This window comes from Leptonychotes weddellii, chromosome 4, assembly GCF_054177405.1.
Source record: "Leptonychotes weddellii isolate Sample4059 chromosome 4, ASM5417740v2, whole genome shotgun sequence".
Taxonomy (NCBI): domain Eukaryota; kingdom Metazoa; phylum Chordata; class Mammalia; order Carnivora; family Phocidae; genus Leptonychotes; species Leptonychotes weddellii.
The window spans coordinates 103,394,540-103,415,636 of record NC_138372.1 but is presented as its reverse complement, the minus strand read 5'-3'; the positions used below and the strand labels follow the sequence as shown (position 1 = coordinate 103,415,636).

The window sequence follows — 21,097 nt, the reverse complement described above, 5'->3', positions numbered from 1 at the left end:
TCCCACAAAATGTTCAGAAACACAGGTAACTATAGAAAGTCAATGTGCATATACTGCTTTTATTATTATAATTATGGTTGTTAGCTGAATGAGAACAAATAATAGCTAAAAAGTTTTCAAATGATAGAAAAACACATTTGGGTAAGTTATGACACAATTTTTTGAGTACGTAGACAATAGAAATGTATTTTTTTTTCACCAATTGCAAATGCAAAGTTAATGATAAAATCAGGGAGCTGAAAGGTCGAAAGGGACCTTAAACATATTCACTATCTTTTAAATTTTAGACAAAGGAGCTGAGAATGTAGAAAAAAAAACCCCAACATTTACACCATAGCAGTCTTTTTTTTTTTTTTATGACTTCCAATTTTAACTCTTTTCTAAAAACACTAGGGGCGTTGAGACCCTTATTGTAGATTATGTATCATCTCCTCTTTGGCTATGAGGTGTGTAGTTTTGTTAACGAGAGACATCAGTGAGTTCAGTTTCTGAGACCAGTCATTTAATAAATTATTTGGATCCTTGGGTCTCTGGAAGTCGATAATTCCTGCCAACCTGTCTACTTTAGCAAAGATGGTCTTGTTAACTACTAGATTAGAAAGAAAAGCTTCTGACTCATCAACAGACAGATTGAGAAGCTGAGCCATCCTCTTCATTGTTATCCTCGTGTAATACTTGGTCATTACTCTAATATTATGTCCAACAACTCTGTTCTTCAAGTCTTTCCACCTTCTTTCACCTTCCTCTATAGAACCAAAAACATCAGTTGCCGGACTCTCAAGAGACACTTTTCTTTTTTTTGTTTTGTTTTGTTTTGTTTTTTTCAAGAGACCCTTTTCTTATGGAATATTCCATAGTCTTCAACAAGTGTGGACCAACGCATCAGCTCCATTGTGGTAAAAAGCTTTAAAAGATCCTTGTATTTAGGAATTTCTTCTAACTTCTTGTCACCACTTATTCGGTGAACCAAATCTGACTGTTCGTTGTCAAAAGGAGCCAAAATCACATAGAGGATAAACTTTTCAGAGCCTGTCGCCACTTTTCGCTTTCTGCCTGTATAGAGGGAGTACCATATATTGCTCTGTAGTGCTTACAAATAGACAGATAAGATCCCTCATGTTGATCCAGCTGAATCATTAAGTTATAATATTTCAATTTTAATTTCTCTGTATTTTCTTCCTGGTAAAACTTGGTGTTAATTTTCTTGCTGATGATTTGTGTACAAATGTAATCCTTCACAGCTGGGCAGAGCCTCATTTGCTCCAAGATAAACTCCACTCTCTCCTTCTTTTCCATTGACCGGTTGGTTTCCACCTGTAACTCCTGTAAAATGGAGGTGGCCTCTTTCACATCACCATTTTGCTCTTTTATAGTTGCTAATGTTTCAGTCAGTCAAGCACGCTCAATTTCAACATAAATCTTTTCTTCTGTAACCATTCGTAGAGTATCAATTAATTGAAGTTTGACTGGAAGGTCTGTGATTTCCTCAATGTAAGTACAGCACTGTTGAACCATTTTTGCAACAGCTTGTTTTAACTGACTCCATCTTTTTGACAAAAGAATAATATTTTCATTAAGTAAATCCCATTCTTTAGCCTCATAGCACATCTTCACTACTGCAACTAAGATGCGGGATGTAGACACCATATCAGAAGCAGTGTGGGTCTGTTTCTCCAAAGAGAGAAGGGTTTCAATGACTTCTTGAAGTCTTCCTTCCTTTGCCAACTTCTCGCACTCGGGCAGTCGCTGATCCACCATGGCGCTGTAGTCCCCCTCCATCTTGACGATGCGCCCATCAGCCCGCTCCGAGCCGCGGTCCACCATGGTCCCTGCCTGAACGTCCCTTGATATCCCCCTGCTTCGGCCCTTCCTCTTTTATTTTTAAAGCTGAATTATGCTCCATCGTGTAGCTATATCCTAATATATTCAACCAGTCCCTTACTGATGGACATTGGGCTGATTCTAATATTTGTTACTATAAGTAAATGTATAATGAATAAGTTTCCTAAATATTGCTTCATATTTTGGAGGTGCCTCTTCAGGGTAGATTCCAGGAAATGGGGTTTCTGGGTCAAGGAAAAAATGCAAGGATAAATTTGTTGGCTATTAAGTCCCACCCTATAGAGTTTTTCACCTATCATCCACGCCTGAGGGCTCCTGTTTCTCCACAGCCTCCCCAACAAAGAATGTCATCAAACATTTAGATTTTTGTCAATGTTCTAGGAAAGAAATGCTACCTCAGTGTGCTTTCTCTTATTGTAAGGGAGGCAAACCATTTTTTCATGTTCATATGCCAACAAAGAATGTGGTCAACTTTGGGGTTTTTTAGAATAAAACACCTAATCAAACTTACCATGTAACCTGCCAATTTGAAAACTTCAATTTATTTTTAGGTTTAAAAACTTGGTAGCAAGAAAAGGAAAAGATGAGAATGAATTCCAAGTTCCTTTTTTCTATAATTATATTGGGGGTGCTCCCTCAGATAATTAAATCTCTCAGTGTACCCGGCAATGCACAAGGAAGAAACTCATTGTCATGGTCACCACAATGCCCTAGGGAAGCAGCCAGTAGCTCCAGATGGCTTAGGGCCAAAATTTGGGGTATGCAGAACAGCAGCAGGGAGAAAACAAAACAAACATTTTGCAAATCAATACACGAGAAAGTGATTCAAACACTAAGCCCTGGTGCACAGCTCTGAGCTTTAGTGAAACAGGATTCTAGTCCCCATCCGCACAGTCTAAACTGATTCCAATACGGATTCTAATGGAAAGAGAAAGTTCCAAAGACTCCATTTTATAGATGTTTACAACATCAGGATCTCTGTGTTAGAAGAAAAATATCATTTGGTGTGAACTGTAACATGTTGAAGGAACAAAAATGCAGCGCTTCCTTTGTGAAGAATCCTTGTCAGAAACCTCTAATGGAAGAGCAAATGATTGAGGGAAAAGATTAATTTCTTTTTGATATTAAAATTATACTTATTATCAAGGCTTTAGATGACTAATCATAAACTTTAGATTGAAATTGACAAATGATATCCTAACCTAACTCCTTCAGTTTTTTGGTGTGATTCACAAAAACATCACTAGAAACCTAGGGCCAAGAAGTTAACCAGAGGAAGAAAGAGATTTTTTTTTTGTTTTTAAATATACCTCTGCCAGAAGCCTCCACACGCTCACAAATGAGTTGTTAAATTTATCTCTTGACCTACAGGCAACCTTACTGGAAATTGAGATAACCACAGGCCAGTTTCCATTTGTCAAAATTTGGTTCTTTCCCTTAGTGTTTTTCCCTGGGATCAAGGGTCACTTCAGAGGCCTTGTACAACTTCCACATAACAATTAGAACATAGAAACCAGCCCTTGGCAGGGACTTTGACTGTGAGCCTTGTGTCAGACAGAGGCTAAGAGAAATATTAAATGTATGGGCTCTAGCAGGCATTAGGAACCCGAGGACACATTTCCAAGTGACTGGAAAATGCAATAATCAAGCAGAAATGAGAGTGGGTTGCCAGGGACTTAAAAATAGGCTTACAACCTCACTTTATTTCCACAGATATTTAATAAGCACCGGGACTAGAAGAGCCTGGCAAAGTAGAGGCACTCAGTAAATATTTGTTAAATGAGTAAATGGCTGTGAAATCCTGGAGTAGACTTTACAGGAGATGAAATCTAGCTCTGACTTTATTTTTCTCATATGTGTGCCATATTCATGTGCCTTCTTTATTAATTGCCGGTTGACTTATTTCACTTTTCCTTGAAATTTCATATTAAAATGCACTTCTTCCAATACATTTTCCGATGGATTCCATGAAACAGACAGTATCCATTAGCCACTATGTAGTCTTCATCTTATATTGCTCTTTATTTTAAAGAGTCAATTTTATAATAATCTAGGGTCTTCTAAACATATAAGTTCTGGTTGTTTACTGGCGACTTGGAAAGACGCACTAACACAAGAAATCATTTTCCATCGGTATGGAGATGGTAGTATTAGTTTGCTGGGGCTGCCATAACAATACCATAAACTGAGTAGCTTAAACAACAGAAATTATTGCTTCTCAGTTTTGGAAGTTACAAATTGGAAATTAAGATGTTTTCAAGGTCACGTTTCCTCTGAGCTACCAGGGAAGGTTCTGTTCCAGCCTTCTCTCCTAGCTTCTGGTAGTTCCTTGGCTTGTGGCAGGATAATTTCAACCTTCATGTGATGTTCTCCCTGTGTGTGTGTCTGGTCCAAGTTTCCTCTTTTTAAAAAGTAGACCAGTCACATCAGTATGGGGCCCACCCTACTGACCTCATCTGAACTGATTACATCTGCAACAATCCCATTTTTTCAACCAAGTTCACTGTCTGAGGTACAGGTGGGTGGTTAGAGCTTCAATCTACATATTTTTGGCTGTCACAAGTCAACTCGTAACAGAGATCTTAGTGGTGAGATCCTCAATGGAAATTAATGAATTGCTATTAAATGCATGAGTACAATCTTAGGCTGATAGAGCTTAATGTGGGATTTATAGAACCCATTATCCTCTCTCATCATCTTGTAAGGTGGACATGGCTGAGGAAGCCTGTCAATATGGGAATTTAAGAGTTAAAAATTGTTCTTTTTTTCTTATTTCAGAAGAAGGCTTTTGAGAGTGTGCCAATAAGAATAAAAGCTGTATCTTGGCCTAAAGAAAATTATCTTATTGGGATGCCAGAACACATGATTAGAGTTTATGAAGCAACGTATTGGTTAAGTGATACTCTTCTGATCTGACAGTAAAAAGGATAGATGTTAGATTGCCATGATTATAAAAATTTAAAAGGAGCTATTGACCTCCTAGATGACAAGCTTCAGAGCTGGATAGACCCTCTCTCTCTAGTAAAACCACCTTTTAACTGCTAAAAATTATTAAACAAGACAAAACAAACAAGAAAACCTCTTAAAGTCTCTGAAAATTGTTTGGAGGGACTGCATCAAATGGAAAAGCATCTATTTAAGAAAATCTACTAAATCTCTGTAAGAACAGCACGGCACTGTGTTATTGAACCATGAGCTGCTCACATTCATTCCTGCCTTCCCCCAGCTCAGTGTGGCAGAAGCTCTATTCTAGGTGGTATGGCTAAGAAGAGGGGGTTCCCTCTCCTTCTGCCTTGCAGCCTAGATGTAGAGTTTTGCCATAGAAGGGGCATGTTACTGACATCCCTCATCACCCCAGCTTCCAGCTTTGTACTGCAGAAGCTCTAGTCCATGTGGATACAGCCAAGAGGACAGGTCTCCCTTCCCCCACTGATTCCACACCTGTAGAGTCAAAGTTCTAATCCAGACAGAGCTGGCTGAGAATGCTGGGCTCTGGGCTCTCTCCCCTCCCCAGGCTCACTCATAGGCCAGAAGATCCATGCTGGGAGGGACAAGCTGAGAAGACAAGGTACCACCCCTACCCAGAGCCCCAGTAATACCACCAGGGTAGCCTTCTGAGAGAAGTGGGTTGCTGATGCCAGCCCCAGCTTTGGTACAAAGGCAATATGGCTCTCCTGGGGGTGGGGGGGCAGGCATGAAGAGCAGAAAACTCCAGTGTGTCTGTGTAAAGGGGACTGACTTTACCAGGAACATAACATCGGGAAGTTCTTGACTAAGGGCATTGTCAAAAATAGTGGAGATCTTGGTGGTGAGCAGTTAAGAAGGGGAGCCATGGTACTTATAGCAAGAGTGAAATGGTAGGTCAGCTAGAAGTTAAACAGAGAGAACCAAGGAAATAGACTGCTGAGAAGAGCCCTCTTGTGTTGGCAGTGCCCTGCCCCTAAAAACGGGGTGCAACTGAATAGGATCAGATATGGGGCAATCTATGCCACAGGGTGTGGTCAAAAACAATAGAGTACTCTGCTAGTAATTAGTGGAGGCTAACGGCCAGTCTTCATACCAAGAGGGGCAGACCAGCCAGAAGCCTAATAGGGAGATCAGAGAAAGAGACCCAGAAAACCCCACTAAAGCCACTCTGAATTTGCCAAATTAAGACCAAGATTTGAAGTCTCTGACCTGACATGGTACTTTATGCAGTATATAGTGCTGGCAATAAGATATTTGCTATGTGGTATATGTTAGATCTGAATTTTTTTGGAGGGAGGAACTGGGATATACAATATATGTTATAATGAAATTTCTTCCTAGGAAAGAATTGAAAACCAGATGTGTTAGAAAAAAGAACCCTATCGATTCAAAATGAGGTGCATTAATTTCAATGGCTTGTACTTGCACATCCCATTGTGAAATACGGGGATCCAGATCTTTTCCCATTTATCCAGTTGTATACCTGTTTCTTCTTTGCTACTATATACCCCCTTGATATATTAAAACCAAATTGCTATAGAGGCAACAGGAGTGGAGTTACCTTCACTTTCATTTCTGTCAGTCATGGGTAAGACTTCAGCAACACACGAAACTTCTTATTGAATCAGCAATTAGAAAAGAGCAAACACATTGAGAAGATGTCAATCTGCTTGGCCAATATTTGAATAAGTGCCTTTTCGGTTCAGCTATATCCAGACCATTAGATGGGATTTTTCGAAAAAGACTTTGTGAGGTGTGCTAATTGGCTTCTGGAGACAAGCAGCTGCGATGAAAGATCAGGGCCAGAACTCCCTTTGCAGGGACAGTCAGGCTTCCTGCATCCAGTGTGAAGGTCACGCCTGGCATGGGGCTCTCTGAGGTAGGCTCAGCGGATGCCCTACAGACTCTCAAGGAACGGTGATGCAATATGTTCCCTGATCCTTGTTGGGGGTCCCTAAGGATTGGAGTTACTAAATTTGTCATCAGGAACGTTTCGGCTCACGTTGGCGATTATTTGCTCTTCCCTAGCCCTATAAAAAGGATAAGCATTTTGATGTCTTGACATTTCATTAAGCATAGGTATATTCTATTTCAGACAGTAGCCTCTCTGTTTTCAGAATCTCTATAAATAGGCTTTGAACAAAATGACTTAAAAAGAATTTTTGAATATGGTACCTATGGAATATCCAAGCAATTAATAGAAAAAAATAAAGGCAGCACACAGAATTTGAAGGTATAAAATACACTTTTGTTCCTATCACATTTGCTACCAGTTCTTTTGGGATTCTTTTTGTTGGTACAATAGACTGTCTCTCCTCTTGGCTCTCTCCAATGGGTTAAGCACAATATGTGCATGAATGGCGTTAAGTACTCTCAAAAAGTTGACTAAAGATGAGCCCATTTTTAATTTTTTAAATTTAAATTTTATTTTTATTTATTTATTTTTAAAGATTTTATTTATTTATTTGAGAGAGAGAATGAGATAGAGAGAGAGCATGAGAGGGGAGAGGGCCAGAGGGAGAAGCAGACTTCCCTGCTGAGCAGGGAACCCAATGTGGGACTCAATCACAGGACTCCAGGATCATGACCTGAGCCGAAGGCAGTCGCTTAACCAACTGAGCCACCCAGACGCCCAAGATGAGCCCATTTTTTAAACAAATATGTAGCAAAATATACACATGAAAGCTAGAATTATTTATTTTTCAAAGCAATTTGCTGAGACCACCTTTCTGTCTCCTCTCTTCTGTGATATTATTTTCCTTAGCATTCTCTGGAATTGTCTTATTTCATTCACTTCTTAGCAAATATTATTGAGTACTCATCATGTGCTAGGCACTCTGTAGAAGCTACAGAGATAGAAAGACTACCAAAGCATGAGTCTTGACTCCAAGAAACATAGAGCTTAGTGAGGAAGAGAAAAATAAGTTATATGCCAGTGGATGTGTGTTCTACTCATGGTCAGGTAACATCTGAACAAACTCTTGAAAAGATTTTGCCAGACTAAAATGGAAAGGGGTCAGGGTTGAGGCCTCATGAACAGTAAGTGAATATCTACATAGGCTGGAATACTAAAGCCTGTTAGTTGACCTTCAGGTAGGCTGTGTTTCTCAAGTAGGGTGTAACTGGAAATGCAGAAAGACTTGGCCAGCCAGCAAGCAGAGCTTCCGACAGAATAGCCTTCATTCAATAATGCTTATCTCTTTCTTTGCAACCACAATTTTTGTTGACCCTAGAGCATATTGCAAATTTGAAGCATTCTTATTTATCAGATTTAATTCTGTATTTTTTATATATTCCCCAAATCACCCCTACTCTCAAAGAAAAAATATATATTATTTGTTATATTAAAGATACTCAAAAGAATTGCCACCAGTCATGATGGCAACTCTTAAAGAGGAGTCCCTGTTGTCCTTTTAGCTATGACAGTAACTCACTAAGCTCACCCATGGAATCTGTTTTGGAGGTAACAAAAATCATTTGAAATTTATACGTTGGTGTATTTGCTGGAGAATCAGACTTATTACCTTATAAACTTGTTCCATGTGGGCTGATAGATTCTTCCCGAGGCACCGTATTCACTCCCTGATATTGGCTTCGAAGGGTGTTCTTGACAGCATGTATTTATTGTCATTATGCCTAACTCTCTGTTTACTAATTTGTAGGTAAATGTCTCTGAAGTGTTGTGTCACCTCACTGTTTTCAGGGATCTTTCTCCTTCTGGCAGGATAAACTTAACTCCTTTGCTCATCCTAGCCAGTGGTTCAGTTACACAAATAAAACAAAAAATACTGAGTCCTCACCTGGATTTGCCACTTCTCATCCTGTCTTTGGACTATTATATTCTCCCTTGGTAAAAATACGTCAGCAGCTCCAATGGTAAGTTACAAGGCTACTATTTCTAGAACTTTTTTTTCTGCCCCTGCAGCCATTCTCACTGTAACCATGATCTGACAAGTTGAACACAGCCAACAACAACAACAAAAAATATGAAATACCTAACACACTTGATATCTTACAATTTTTTCCCAATGTACCCTCACTTTACCTCCAGAAAAGTGAAGTATTTTCTTGGAATGGTTTAGCTTGTGCCTTTTTCTGCCTGCAAGGAAGACTTGACTCCAACCTGCTCCTCCAAACTTTTCCCACAACTTCTGATCATCAACCCACTTGTCACCACTGGGCACATAAAACAATTTGCTATTCCTGAAACATGCCCTTGTGTCCCGTCTTTGACACATGCTATTTCTTCCTCTTGAAAAGCACTGCCCTCCAGGATTACACTTGCTGCAGTCAGATTCTGAAGGTCCAAGAATGATGAGCTAATACCAAAGACGATTTGCAAGGGAGACTTGTGAATTAGGGCTAGAATTCTCGATTGAGTCCCCTCCTCACTAATGATTTATTAAAATGCAAGAGAACGTGAGATGATTTATGGGTAAATATGGCTGGTGGTATAGTGGAGTGGGTCCATGGGCTGACTCTGCAGCCAGATGGCCTAAATTTGAATCCTGGTTCTGCCCTTTTTCCTTCATGAGCCCTTAGATGGGTTATTTTTCCTTTCAAGTGACATTGGGATAATAAAGTACCTACTCAATCTTCTCACACTCAGGTGTAAAATTGTGATAACGTTAGATTAAAGGAAATTCATATGTTAACAATTAGAACAATTGTTCTAATTATTAGGAAGATAGGAGTCATTTCAGAAATGTTAACTATTTAATACTTACCATCGTAGCAAATGCCAAATTACCAATTCACCTAAAATATAAATTAGTCGGGCCAGAAAATAAAAACCCAAACCCCAAATTTCTGCTCTTTCAAAGCCTAAGCTGAGTGTGTCTCAGTGGCTCCCTTTACTCTGATTCAGTGACTTACTCTCCTTCTCCTTCCCTCTTCAGGCACTTAAACAGTTCCTGTGGCTCTTTGCTGTGTGCACTGAGGATCAAAAAAGGTGGCTGGGACTTCAAGTATATGAACAGAACTCTCTGTAGGTGAGAGTTTGATGAGGTAGGGCAAAGGCTGGGTGAGAGTCTGTTTGGTTTGGAGCATCGACACATTCATTTACTCACCCCACCCATGCCCTGGTCTGTGGTGTGTGCATCCACACATCTCTCTCCCCACAACTCAGACTCCCCACTGGAATATTTTGCAAATTAATGAGACCCAGTGCCTAAAATCCTGAGTGATAAAGAGAGATGCTAAAAAATAGCCTGTGGTAATAAATGAAACTTCCCTCCAGAATACAAGCTCATAAAGTTCGGTAAGAGTTGGGCACTCAGCCAACCTTCTGTAACAAAACAATGTTTTACAAATGAATTTTCCACCTTTAGGATGCTGTAAGTGTCAATGGAATCAATACCTAATTGAAACCTTCCAGAATCAAAGTTTTGACCTTCCAAATGCCCTCCCTCTCTCCTTCCTTTAATGGCTCCTCTGCAGTACTCTTGGCAACATTAAGAATCACCTGATTACCTTTATTGCTATAAACTCTAAAACAAACCACCTCAGCCATATCAGCCAAAATATATCACCCCTCAATAACTCCGTATCATATTTTATTCTGCTTCTCAAAACCTAGTAGCTGGCATTTTTATTCTTTGGAATATATATTCACAACTCCTTTTAAAAAGTGGTTATCTGAAAATAAATGCTACCACTTTGTGTAATAGTGTCATGTTCAAAGTGATCTTGTTCCAGGTCAATGACCACATCCATTCATTACGGCATATTCCTGTTGGAATAGAGTTAAATACATGGCATACTTTGAATTCTTCGGCTAAAATTTCAAACCTCAGCAGCAGGCAAATAATAATTGCTGTTCTTGGCCATTTAGGATGAGAAAAGTGGGCAAAGGTATCTCCAAGTATAATGTTACAAAAATTTAAAGAATAACTCTTTCTTTAATAGTAGTCTTCAGAATTTGCATAATATTTAAATGTTTTTGAGGAGCTTTATCATAAAATCATAACATAACTGGAAGATAAGATACTGGTGTCTTTCTGACCCTGACTTGACTTTTCCTCTTATTCCTGCTGTTTAACCTTCTGGATCTCAGCTTCCTACTTGGAAAATGGGAATAAGAATACAGATTTTAACTGTGGAAAGAGGAAGAGACGTGATAGAGGTAGAAACACTTTGATGAAAAGATGTCATATAAATGTTTATCACTGGAACGTCTACTTAATTTGGAAATCTATTAAATATCCACAAGGAAATCATGTTTAGAAATTAAGACATCTTATTATTGATTCTGAATTATTTTCTTTTGCCTTAGCAACAAAAATAAAATATTTCTCAGTTAAGGAGAAGATGCAAAGGAAAACAATTTGGAATCAGCAATAAATAACAAAATAAGAAAGCTGAGATCTGAAATATATCATATTCAGAGTAATTTTAATTTTTTTCCTCTTAAAAAGAAAATAATCACCTTTTCTCAACTTGTCTAATAAATTTGGATTTTCTCATATCTGGCTTCATTGTTAACTTATATGTACTATATGCATTTGATGTTCAGTACATCAGATCATTTAATTTATTTTTAGATATGAAATGATTTTAAAGGATAATTGCTACCTTCATATAAGATCCACCAAAAAAGATGAACAGAGTATCCATAAAACATTTTCTGATGGAAATAAGCATGATTTGTACTTATGTTGAATTTTAGATTTAGAGATGGTGTAGTTTGAGTCTTTCATTGGATGCATTAATCACCTCCATCTGTAGTAGTTTGTGGAGGACCTGCTATGTGAATAACTGGTCGGCACTAAGCCCAGAGCTGCTGCTAATGATAGCAAAGATGCATTGTGAAATCAAGAGAGGGAAGTCCTGGTAGCACATGGGTGGTGGTTAGAGACCAGAGCTCTTCTTTTGCTGACTTAGTGGACCAACTTCAGTTTCTCTGTGTGTATATGGGTTTAAACCCCACCCAATAACCCACAAGAAATCACTGAGTAGTTCCTTGAAAAAATTGCAAACACCACAAATAAGTGGGAATGAATGAAATGAGAAAAATACAGCCCCTGAAAGTTCACATAAATTGTACATTTCTGTTACTGCCTGGATGTTTGCTTAAGTGGAAGAAGGCCCCCGCACTCAGATTTAATTTCCTGAGGCTTTCCTTTCTCTTTCAACATTTAGAAGGAACTTGCCTTTTCTTTTTTTTTTTTTTAAAGATTTTATTTATTTATTTGACAGAGAGAGACACAGTGAGAGAAGGAACACAAGCAGGGGGAGTGGGAGAGGGAGAAGCAGGCTTCCCGCTGAGCAGGGAGCCGATGCGGGGCTCGATCCCAGGACCCTGGGATCATGACCTGAGCTGAAGGCAGACGCTTAACTGATTGAGCCACCCAGGTGCCCGAAGGAACTTGCCTTTTCTTGATAATTTTATTATAGGAATGGTTTGTATTCTTTTACATGTTATCACAGACATTGTGCAAGCTTTTCTTAATCAATCTTATGCTAAACTCTTATTGAAGGGGGTCGAGGTAAGGAAAGTGGCAAAATCACTTTCAAGCCTCTTGATGATGCCAGTCTTTGGATTTTGCTTCCCAAGATGCCACAACACATTTGGTGTCTAGCACTGCCCCCTTAATATAAGTGTGTGCTTAAATTTGATTATTCCTCAAGGATGCCTGGACATATTTGAGAGAACAGGATGCTGCCCAATTCCCTCAGCCAGGCTCTCATCGTAACCAACAGAGCAGGAAGGCAGCAGGCAATTCTTCTGAAGATAGAAGCTTTCTCTTTGAAGCATGATTGTGTATTTAATTATGTGAGAACAGTAAGAGGAAGCATATGTAATTTTTTTGAGGCAAAATTAAGTGCCAGGTCTTGAGCTCAGTGCTTTACATGTGTGACGCCATATTTCATGTTCACAATGTGCATTGTGACACTTGAGGTAGGTCCCTATTTCAGAGTGAATAAATGGAGCCTCTGAGAGGTTAAGACATTTGCCCCAGTTTTCAGAAGTCGATATTCAACCTCAGAACCCAGGTGATGGGTTCTTCCATAGCCTCTCATGGGGTCCCGCCTGAGGAACCACCACAGGATGTTTGGGCAGCACTGTTCTCAGGATGGAGGGTAAGGGGCTGGTCAGGACTAACAAGAATGCATTTTGGCTCAGTTGACACTGGAGCCTGAAACAAAACCAGAAGTGGAAGGCAGCAGCCCAAATCTATCTATTCTCATTTGACACACACATATCCAAATGAGTATGAGTGAATACCAGTGCCTGGGAAATTTGCCACAATGCCCTAGGGCACATTTATAATAATCACATCTCCTATTTGTGCTTTGAAATTAAGTAGGGATCAACAGTCAGCACAGGACTTGGCCTACAGTAGGCACCCTATAAATACTTGTGGAAAGAATGAGGAAAGCAGATGTTTGCACTCTTAATTTTGAAAACCAAAAGGGAGCATTTCCTTGAAACCCTTTTGGGATGGTGATTAGTCCCATCCTGAAAAGTGTAGTTATTTTTTGGTAATTTGGAAAATCTGAAGCACCTGACAGCATTTGATGACCATAAAATAACTAGATACCTCTTGAGCTCAATATATTGCTATCTTACGTTCAGAGAAGCTGACAAGGTGAGCTGACAGAGAAGTGTGGAGTGTCAGTGTCAGACAGGACCTCAACTCCCACATTGTAAGCCCTGTTACTGATTCCATAATATCGTGCCTTGTAAAGAAGCTCCCAAATTCTGCTCAACAATTAGCAGGATTACTTAAAAGGGCTCATCTGGGATAAGAGAATAATGTACTTTGCTAATTAAATTGAGGTGGATGATTGAATGGTAACTGTAGGATTTTGTTGGTTTTGTATGATGAAAATAATATTCCCCAACAAAATTAACAGTATTGTATTCCATGTGATAAACATTGAATTGGACAGTTTTCAAGCAGGAAGGGAGTATAGTAACCATTTAGCATGCCTTATTTCACAGATGAGAAAACTGAGCCCCAGCCATGGTGATATGCCAATCACTTAGCTACTCAGTAGTAGAGTCAAGACTTGAATCCACTGTCCACCATCCATTGACTTGTCATATTCTATTCCCTCTACCTCTATAAGTAAATTTTTGTTGTGAATATATGCAATGTCTATGTGGAGTTCCAAGAGAAATAATAAAATGCCTTTCAGCTTAAGAAATTGAACATTATCAATGACTATGAAGCCCCATTCCCTCTCTACCTCATTCCCATGGGCAAACACTTCCCCGAATTTCAAGTTAATCATTCTCTTGTTTTTCTCCATAGCAGGCTACCTCCCTTGATTTGCAATATTTCTTTTATTATGAGAGCCAAATGCACAGATGTTCCCCAAAGCACAATGGATATTTTATAGCTCTAATATAAGATCAGAATTTTAAAGCCATAAAAATAGCCAATTAGGCTTCCAGATCAATCTTGCACTTGCACCCCATTAGTCACTGATTCACTCTCTTTGGCTCTGAGATGACACTGCTGCTTTTGACCATTAAGAACTCGCTTTTTGGCATTTCCACATCCTTTGATAATGTAAATGTATGAGAATAATGAGCTCCTTTGGGGGAGTCTTTGTTTCTCTAAACTCATTGCACTATTTCATATCCTACTCCTTTTAATGTACTATTGTTTCAAAACAAGAAAACAACAACAGCAAAAACAAAACTAGACCTCTTCTCTATCCAAGCACTAACACTGCTTATGGGGACAAACAGGAACAGTTATACTCAAAAGTTGTCAGTTTTAATTCCTATTCCCAGATGAAGACAAAATCTGATTGGTACCATGGCAACATGTTGCCTCGAGCATCAAATAGGTATTACTCGCATATAGTCTCGTTCACAAATTCTCTTTATAAGTGTTAGGAGAGGTGTGATCTTCTTTTCGAACTCACTAAATTAAAAAAAAGGCTGAAGAGAATCTAATTAGTGTTTCCAGAAGTGCCTTTCTGGGGTCTGATAATGTCAGATTACTGTTTCATACTTTTCATCTCCCCCCTCCCCGATCCACGAGGTACAGGTGCAGCACGTACCAGCAAGCCTCAGGTAAGTGGAGAATTAAGGCAACACCAGGGCATGCACGCACAATAAACTCATGAAGTTCTGCTGGTTCTCTTTTGACTCTTGAATTTTCACATTGTTGAGTTTTCCTCCCTTCCTTCCTTCCCACCTCCTTTCCTTCCTTCCTTCCTTGAGGGAAAAACAGTGATGTATTCCTAACTAATTCCCCGAGTTATTTGGGAGTGCAGCCTAGCTGGTAAGGTTGATACTTTGGTTATACATGGTCTGCTCTTTGTTGTCTGTAGTGGCACATCAGAGTTAAATATTCCCAATGGAAGAGGACACCTCTTGAGTACCTGCCATATACCAGGTATGATACAGGGCATTTGTCCTTCACTTTGTCTCAGCAAATTTTCACACATGTCTGCCCTATGAGGTAAGGCATACTTTCACCACTCTTCTGATAAAGAAATGGATGCAGAGAGGTAAAAAAATGAGCCACAGCTCAAAGTTATTAGGTCATGAGGCAAGATTCACAGTAGTCTTTTGAATCTGAATTTTCTTGCCATTTTGCTCCTTGAGCAGGCAGCATGCATTTCTCTCTCATTCCCTGGGTGGTGGTAGAGGTGGGGGACAAGTGTCATTGCCATTAGGCATTGTGACTTTCAAATACTGTGTTATATAGTTTGACAAGTAGTCTGTGCCTGTAATCGCAGGTACATTTGTGTTTCTCTTTCTCTGTGTGTTTGTGTGTGTGTGTGTGCATGTGCACATGCATGTATGTCTGGGTGGGGAGAGGGAGAGTGAGAGAAAGAGAAGGGTGAGAAATGAGGGAATGGAAAGAAATATAATCACTTGTGATGATTCACTTATTAGACTAATGCTTTTCACTGAACCTGGACTGCCTCTAACATCAAGAAGATATGGCAAGAAAGGAAGTAAAAAGTGTACAAATTGGGAGAGGAGAAATAAAACTATCTTGGGGCACCTGGGTGGCTCAGTCATTAAGCGTCTGCTTTTGGCTCAGGTCATGGTTTTCCAGGGTCCTGGGATCAAGCCCCACATCGGGCTCCCTACTCAGCGGGAAGCCTGCTTCTCCTTCTCTCACTCCCCCTGCTTGTGTTCCCTCTCTTGCTGTGTCTCTCTCTGTCAAATAAATAAAATCTTTAAAAAAAAAACTGTCTTTGTTCACATATGAAATGATTATAGAAAATCTGAAAGAATCAACAAAAATACTCCTGGAACTAAGAGATTATAGAAAGGTTGCAAGATACCAGGTTAACATAGTCAATTGTTCTCCTACATGTCAATAAGGAATAAGTGAAATTTGAAATTAAAAACACAATACCATTTATATTAGCATTCACCAAAATGAAATACTTAGGTATAAGTCTAACAAATATGTACAAGATCTATTTGAAAAAAACTACAAAACTCTGATGAAAAAAATCAAAGAACTTTAAAAAAAATGGAGAGATATTCCATATTCATGGATTGGAATATCAATATTGTCAAGATGTCAGTTCTTCCCAACCTGATCTGTAAATTCAATGTAATTCCAATCAAAATCCCAGTAATTAATTTTGTGATGATTCATAAACAATTCTAAGGTTTACATATCAGGCAAAAGATCCAGAATAGCCAATATAATGCTGGAGGAGAACAAAGTTGGAGGACTGACACTACCCAACTTCAACACTTACTATAAAGCTATGGTTATCAAAGTGTGTGGTATTGGTAAAAGATTGACAAATAGATTAAGAGAACAGAATAGAGTCCAGAGATATACCCACATAAATATAATCAACTGATCTTTGACAGAGAAGCAAAGGCAATAGAGAAAAGATAGTCTCTCCAACAGAATGTCTTGAAATAACCAGGCATCCATGTGCAAAATAATGAATGTAAACACAGACTTTGTAACCTTCACAAAAATTAACTCAAAATGGATTGCAGACCTAAATTAAAATGTGAAACTATAAAACTCCTGGAAGATAACATAGGAGAAAATTTAGATGACCTTGGGTATGGTGATGAGTCTTTAGATGCAATACCAAAGGCATGATCCATGAAAGAAAGAACAGATAAGCTGGGCTTCATTAAAATGAAAAACTTCTGCAAAAAACACTATCAAGTGAACAAAATAACAAACCACAAACTGAAAGAAAACAATTGCAAAAGACAGATCTGATAAAGGAAAATATACAAAGGACTCTTAAAACTCAACAATAAGAAAGTACAACAACCCAAGTGAAAAATGATCCAAAGACCTTAACAAATACCTCACCAAAGAGGAAATACAGATGGCAATAAGCATATGAAAAGATGCTACACATCATACGTCATCAGGAAAATGCAAATTAAAACAGCAAGAATATACATACCACTACATGGGTTTAGAATGGCCAAAATCAAGAACACTGACAACATCGAATGCTGGTGAGGATGTGGAGCAACAGGAACTCTCATTCATTGCTGATGGGAATGCAAAATGGTACAACCACCTTGGAAGACAGTCTAGTGGTTTCTTATAAAACTAAACTATAATCTAGTAACTGCACCCCTTGGTATTTACCAAAAGGAATTGAAAACATATGTCCACATAAAACCCTGCACAGGGATGTTTATAGCAACTTTATTTGTAATTGCCAAAATTTGAAAGCAACCAAGATGTCCTTCAATAGGTGACTGGATAAAACAAACAAACAAACAAAAAACTATGGTAATTTAGGCAATAGCCTATTACCCAGTGCAAAAAGAAATAATCTATCAAGCCATGAAAATGTATTGAGAAATCTTAAATACACATTACTAAGTGAAAGAAGCCAGCCTGAAAAGGATACAGACTTATGATTCCAACTATATGACATGGAAAAGACAAAACTATGAGGACGGTAAAAAGATCAGTATTTGCCAGGGCCTGGGAGGAGGGAAGGATGAACATGGGGAGCACATAAGATTTTTAGGGCAGTGAAAATACTCTGTATGAGTTCGTCATGATGGATACATGTCATTACACATTTGTCCAAACCTTACATGTACAATAGCAAGAGTGAACCCTAATGTATACTATGGACTTTGAGTGATAACGATGCGAAAATGTCAATTCGTCCTTTGTAACAAATGTACCATTCTGGTGGGGGACATTGATAAAGAGAGGAGCCTATGCATCTGTGGGGACTGCAGATATATGGGAAAACCTATACCTTCCTCTCATTTTTGCTGTGAACATAAAACTCCTCTAAAAAATAAAATCTATTTAAAAACGAAGAAAATAGGACCACTAATTTTAGAAATCCTATACTTTCCTAGAACTGAAGAAAATATCTGAAAATGTCCAGATCAACACTTAGCATATGAATGTTAATGAGCTTGTGGGAAAAAGATTATTTTTGATGTCTAACGGGGTGAAGAAGATGCACTTAGAAAATTTAAAGACACTGCACAACATTCTCCCCCCCCCACATGTATTCTTTCAAAAAATCAAGGCTAAAAGTACTTCATGCTAAAAATATAGGTCAGTGGACAGATCAAAGCCTAAGTGGCATTTGTTGGAAGTCTTCTGAGGTCTCAACCTCTCTGGGACAACTTTGAGTTCAAGAGACAAGAACACAACAAATGCAATCAGCTTAGGCTCTGGAGGGCATGTGTAACCTAAGGCCAGGAGGAAATCTCTGGTTGGTGGTGGGGAAAGGGAGAGAAAGTCAATATTTAGCTTCAAGGTTAGGTAAAATGAGTTCAAATAAAATGTGAGTTATGAAACCTCACTTCATAGCAAATTTAGAAACAGGCTGAGGGTGTTCTTCCCCTCCTCCATTTGAGACAGGAAAGAAGGAAGCGAGAGGATGGCACAGGTGGACAGCTGATCACTTTCATTGCACCAGGTAGGAGGTTGAGGTTCTTTACATTTTTTATTTGATTTTAACACAACATTGCAATTTAGATCATTAAAATCTTTTCCAGTCAGAGAAGCTAATGCTCAGTGTGGTTAAGTGACACACGTAGGGCTACAGGTGAGTGAAAACATAAAAGATGACTCTTGATGGTATTTCTCCATGTTGGGGCCCTTTATCAATGGGATAGATCGTGGAACCTTGGGCTCTGGTTCAGCTCTACCTGTTACTGGTGGTGTCACCTATGTTGACTCAGTAAACTCTGTTAACTACCAGGATAGGGGAGCAGCAACAGGATTCAAGGAAGATCTTGCTTTGGTTCTTCTTCTCAAGCCTATTTTTTAATGGTTCCTTCAACACAGTTTTATGTTTATGTCTCTATCCTGAAACTTGTGCTCTTAGCCACTTTTTATTCATTTTATTCTTCCCTTCCTAGTCTAGAAATTCTCCCTTTGCTATTACTATTTCTTCTCTTCTAATTCACATTCTTCTTTTTTTAAAGATTTTATTTATTATTTATTTGAGAGCAAGAGTGAGAGAGAGAGAGAGAGAGAGAGCACGAGCGGGGGGGAAAGGTAAAGGGTGAGGGAGAAGCAGACTCCCCGCTGAGCAGGGAGCCTGATGCGGGACTCGATTCCAGGACCTTTGGATCATGACCTGAGCCAAAGGCAGATGCTTAACTGACTGAGTCACCCAGGTGCCCCAAATACACATTCTTCTTTCCTAAGCTTTGCACTGTTACATTCTGGGCTGTGTCACAGTGATGTCACAGTGTCAAATCTAACACTATGTTGTTCAGTTCTCAACTTGACTGGTCCCTCATGGGCATTTCTTTTGAAACAACAGCCTTGCCTACCATATCACTGGGCTTTTCTGATCTTCCCACTTCTCTTAGGTCCTTCTGCTTCACTGGCTCTTCTTCCATTCTAGACTCTTATTAGGTGATAACCCCAGGATTCTCTTCTTGGCCTTTTCCTCCTCCACTGATCTCTCCCTAGATGATCTCTTCTGTTTTTACTGCCTCAACTATCAACTTAGCTCAAGCTAAGCGTGTATAAAACCTTTCCCATCCTTTCCAGGTAGAGTGGGTCACTCCCTTCTTTGGGTGTCCACTTTCCTCTGGGTCTGCTTCCATCACGGTACCTATGACAACCTTTATACTTAGTTGTTTGTATGTTGCTCATTATTAGTAGTCTGGAAGCTCTGCAAGCGTAAATGGTTTTAGTCATCTTCGTTTTCCTGGTTATCCAGATCAGTGCCTGTCATGGATGGGCACTCAACAAATGTTTATTGAGTAAATGAATGTACTAATTAATGAAGATTCCCTTAGGTCCTAATTAAGACACTGCAACCTGTTGTTGAGAGATGTGTTGCTGGACCTTAGGAACAAAGAGTGTTTTTCAGGACCCTCGAGCTTCAGGATCAAGTTCATGTTATTCCCCTCCTATTTCCTGGAGCCTGGAGTTGGCAGTGTGATTGATGACACATATGACTCATGGTCTGACTTCCACTTCAGGGCCCAGCAGGTCTGCCTCCCAAGCGTTCAAAATCATTTCACCTTTTTTTTTTGAGAGAGCGAGAAAGAGAGAGTGGGGGGTTAGCGGCAGAGGGGGAGGGAGAGAGAGAATCTCAAGCATGTTCCATGCCCAGTGCAGGGCTCAATCTCACAACCCTGAGATCCCAACCTGAGCTGAAAATCAAGAGTCGGATGCTTAACTGAGTGAGCCACCTAGGAGCCCCTCATTTCACTTATTCTTTGAGATCCAATACTCCCTCTTTCATGAAATTTCCTAGCATCCTTGAATTTGAAATTAATGTCTCCTGTGTTCACAAAACACTTCAAAATGCAATTTACTTCAGGGGCGCCTGGGTGGCTCAGTCAGTTGAGCAGCCAACTCTTGATTTCAGCTCAGGTCACTATCTTGGGTTCATGAGATCAAGCCCCACTTCGGGCTCAGTGTAGAATCTGCTTGAGATTCTCTCCCTCTCCCTCTGTTCCTCCTCCCAATCATGCTTTCTCTCTCTCAAATAAATAAAAATAAAATCATTTAAAAATGCAATTTACTTCAAATGGTTTTTGTAGCTGCTTTACTTTTCTATGCTAATTTTTTTTACAGTCTGTGCTTTTATTGACTCAGTCATTTATTCCTAAAGCCTAGATCAAAAATATTTGTGCCCTATTTACATCATAGGAGCTATGTTTTACATTTCTTATGTTTGAATTTTAACTTAGAGTTTTAGTTAACAAAAATCTGGAAGTTCTGGCTTTTGCTAAAGCCTACACACTGGAAACTCCTATGTTCCAACCCCACACTGAGAACTGGAGCCCCATAGAATTGTCCAAGAGTTTGAACTGATAATATTATGGATGGTTAAAAAGTTTTGGAGTTTTGGAGTCTCGGAGTCT

At 39.2% G+C, this 21,097-nt stretch overlaps 2 protein-coding genes across 3 annotated transcripts in view; both read right to left on the bottom strand.

Moving 5' to 3' along the window:
• XKR4 (XK related 4) overlaps positions 1 to 21,097 on the bottom strand; it is a 417,069-nt gene that overhangs the window by 137,163 nt on the left and 258,809 nt on the right. The gene's annotated exons all lie outside the window — the stretch shown is intronic.
• Positions 31 to 2,245, bottom strand: LOC102737946 (26S proteasome non-ATPase regulatory subunit 12-like). The gene is given in 3 exon segments (XM_031020546.2): positions 31 to 801; positions 849 to 1,017; positions 1,020 to 2,245. Coding segments are annotated over 3 exon segments (1,368 nt in total). The 5' UTR covers positions 1,825 to 2,245; the 3' UTR covers positions 31 to 407.